This window comes from Belonocnema kinseyi, chromosome 8 (assembly GCF_010883055.1).
Source record: "Belonocnema kinseyi isolate 2016_QV_RU_SX_M_011 chromosome 8, B_treatae_v1, whole genome shotgun sequence".
In the NCBI taxonomy this organism is placed as follows: domain Eukaryota; kingdom Metazoa; phylum Arthropoda; class Insecta; order Hymenoptera; family Cynipidae; genus Belonocnema; species Belonocnema kinseyi.
In genome coordinates this window covers 29197259-29200302 of record NC_046664.1, presented here as the reverse complement: position 1 = coordinate 29200302, position 3044 = coordinate 29197259, and the positions used below count along the sequence as shown (strand labels likewise).

Below are 3044 nucleotides of genomic sequence, written 5' to 3'. Positions count from 1 at the left end.
CCTTGATATGACCGCAGACTCAACTTCTTTATTCCCGGATATCAAAGGTGTGCTAACTTTACGTAACTTGTTCCAAAGTCAGTTGTTCTTTCGGTGGAGGGCAGCAAGAAACGACAACCTGGCAAAAAATGCAAAGAAAAATAAAATAAAAATAGTACCTCAATCTCCCAGTGTATACGCGTCCTCCCATTCTTCCTCCCTCTTGTCTCGATTTCTCGTTGACAGTTTCTAAGCGGTCGCTTTTGTCGACACGACCGGAACCATTGTACACCTACATTCTCTTATCGCCGCGTTCAAAGCAAAGCAGCCCCCGGAGTGCTACAATTTTACCCCCCCCCCCCTTAGTCGAAAGACCCTTTAACTATCTTGCTATTTTCCTAGCTCTGCCACCCCTGCCGTCACTCTGGACTAAACTCCCGCAAAGCCTTTCGCGAGGGTGGCTGGCACCCCTAGGTGGGGATGAAAGTCTCCGCCCCATGATCCGCCCCCGAACGAAGGAAGCTTTCAAATCAATTCGCGAAACCCTTGCAGTCAGAGAGGCACGTTTTCTCAACCAAGTTCTCCCATCCACACGGTTCGGGTTTCCTGACAGTACAAACCTTCACCATCCTTGGAATCTTTCATCCCTCATGTGATAACCAGTGAAACCTAAATTCCTAAATCAGCGAAGCAATCGTCAACCCAAAATCAGTGAAAATTACGGATTATGAAGAAATTGTAGTGAGACTTGACATTTAATCAATCACAGATTTCTAATGGCACTCTCGACACTGATAATTTTTTACAAAAATTCTTTATGTGACTCTATAAAACATTCCCCGGAATTAGCCTAAAACATGAGCCTGCTGAACATTTCCAGAAATCGACCTGCGAAGAATCGTAATCGCAAGTCCCTGGAGTTCCGAGTCAAAACGATCACGTGGCGACTTAAGGTTTCCCACTACACGCGGTGAGGGTGCGAAAGAAAAAACTGTTATCACTAAGGAAACAAACTATTAGCCTAAGATGATAGCGTAGAGATAACTTGGATGACAGTCGTATTAGGGTCTTCGCCGAAGGAAAATGAGATGTCGCACGAGTTTTTACTTTTGGTTCGAGTGCTAAGTGGTTCCCAAATCCCGGAGGACCTTTACCAAGTGACAGGTTCGAGCTCAGTGAGTGAAAGCTTCTATCAACGGAGGGCTTGTTCCACCCAAAAAAGGCACCAAACCCGTCGAAAAAGGACAAGCAACTGGACACAAGTTAACCGAGTTTAGCCCTGACCCCAGATGTTAAACTCGAGTCAAATTCAAAACCCGGGTTTGCTAACACCATCAGCAAACCCATCTAATAACCGCTATTCATCAATGTTGAACATGGAGATGAACATGATCTCGAACGCATCTTGCGACGGATGCATCGACAGCGACAGAGATTCGGACAGCAGTAGCATGATCGTGGACCCTGTGAGTTTGGACAAAAATGACCTATCTCCACAATCATCCACCAGTCCCATAACCCCCACGGTTCCGGTTCCATCCAGGAACAGAAACAGGAACTTCAAGAAGAATTACTCGATGATAGCTGCTACCCAGAAAAGTCATCAAGGTAACAATTATTCTTCGGATAAACTCTCCTCGTCGCTTATCAAACCCCCATATTCTTACATCGCACTCATCACCATGGCGATACTGCAATCTCCTCAGAAGAAGCTTACCTTGAGTGGAATCTGTGAATTCATCATGACGAGGTTCCCTTACTACCACGACAAATTCCCTGCTTGGCAGAATTCAATCAGGCACAACTTGTCCTTGAACGATTGCTTTATCAAGATTCCAAGGGAGCCTGGAAATCCCGGGAAGGGAAATTATTGGACTTTGGATCCACTTGCGGAGGACATGTTTGATAATGGGAGTTTTTTGAGACGGCGAAAAAGGTACAAGAGGCCACCTCCTCATTATGTTTTGAGAGATAGGGCTATCATGGCGACTTTTGCAATTTGTGGGGACAGGACACCTTGTGCTGGAGGAGGTCATCCTGGGGCGATTCCTTATCCTTATTTGGCTACACCTTCTGGATTGCCGCTTTTGGATTTTCCATCTTCGGCTTTGGAAGCTTTGAAGTTGAGGAATTTTTTGGAACCACCACCACCGCTTTATAAACCGGTGCCTATTACAGTTCCACCTATGAGGCAGATGAATCCTGTTCCGAGGCACACTATGCCGAGTGTTTCACATGTTGTGGATAAGAAGAGGAATTTTAGTATTGATGCAATTATTGGCAAGCAGGTTGGTAACGAGCAGAATGTGGGAGGATTGCTTGATCTGAGTCCGTCGGAACACCGAGAGATTAGGAGTCAGGCGTCTGCTTTTTCGCCGCTGATTTAAAGGTTTTCAATTTTTTGTATGGGTTTTTGGAAATAGGTTGTTTCGTAATTCAGATATTATTTTTTTATCTTTGGATCGTAGAAGCTGATAATTTCTTGGTCTGATGAATTCAAGAAAATAATTTTTAAGTGGCTAACTTCTAATACAAATGAGCTTTTCCATGCACTCAAGTTTTAGTGATTTCTATTTGAAAATAATGCTATCTAAAATAATGAAGCAACCCTATTAATGCTGTCTGCGAAGAGAGGAACCAGTAGTGATTTTTAAAAGTTTTTAATTTTATTGTTGGAATACCATATTGAATGGTTTCAAATTGTAAATTATATAATTTTAGTAATTTCAACTAATTTTTAACACAGAGATTAAAAATTCCAAATTAGGAAATTTTAAACATAGATCGTCTTTTTATAATAATTTTTGACAAACTGGATCTATTCAAATTTAGCAAATTTCTAAGTCATTCGGAAATGGAAACTTCCAAACCTAATAAATTTTTCAAGTTTCATGATTAAAATTTTTAACTAAAATGAGTTTTTAACAGGAAACTATTAGCCTCCTATATATTATTAACAACGCAAGAACGTTAGTAATTTATACGTAGAGGTTGAAAGTTTCAAAAAAATAAATTTTTTAATTTTAAAGCACTTTTTTAACAACTGAAATAATTTCTTTTAAGAT

The 3044-nt window shown here is 41.1% G+C and overlaps 1 protein-coding gene across 1 annotated transcript; it reads left to right on the top strand.

Moving 5' to 3' along the window:
• Positions 1 to 1346: 1346 nt before the first annotated feature.
• Positions 1347 to 2370, top strand: LOC117178793 (forkhead box protein D3-like). Its single transcript, XM_033370268.1, has one exon. The coding sequence runs from the start codon at positions 1347 to 1349 to the stop codon at positions 2364 to 2366; it is 1020 nt and encodes a 339-aa protein (XP_033226159.1). The 3' UTR covers positions 2367 to 2370.
• Positions 2371 to 3044: the final 674 nt, after the last annotated feature.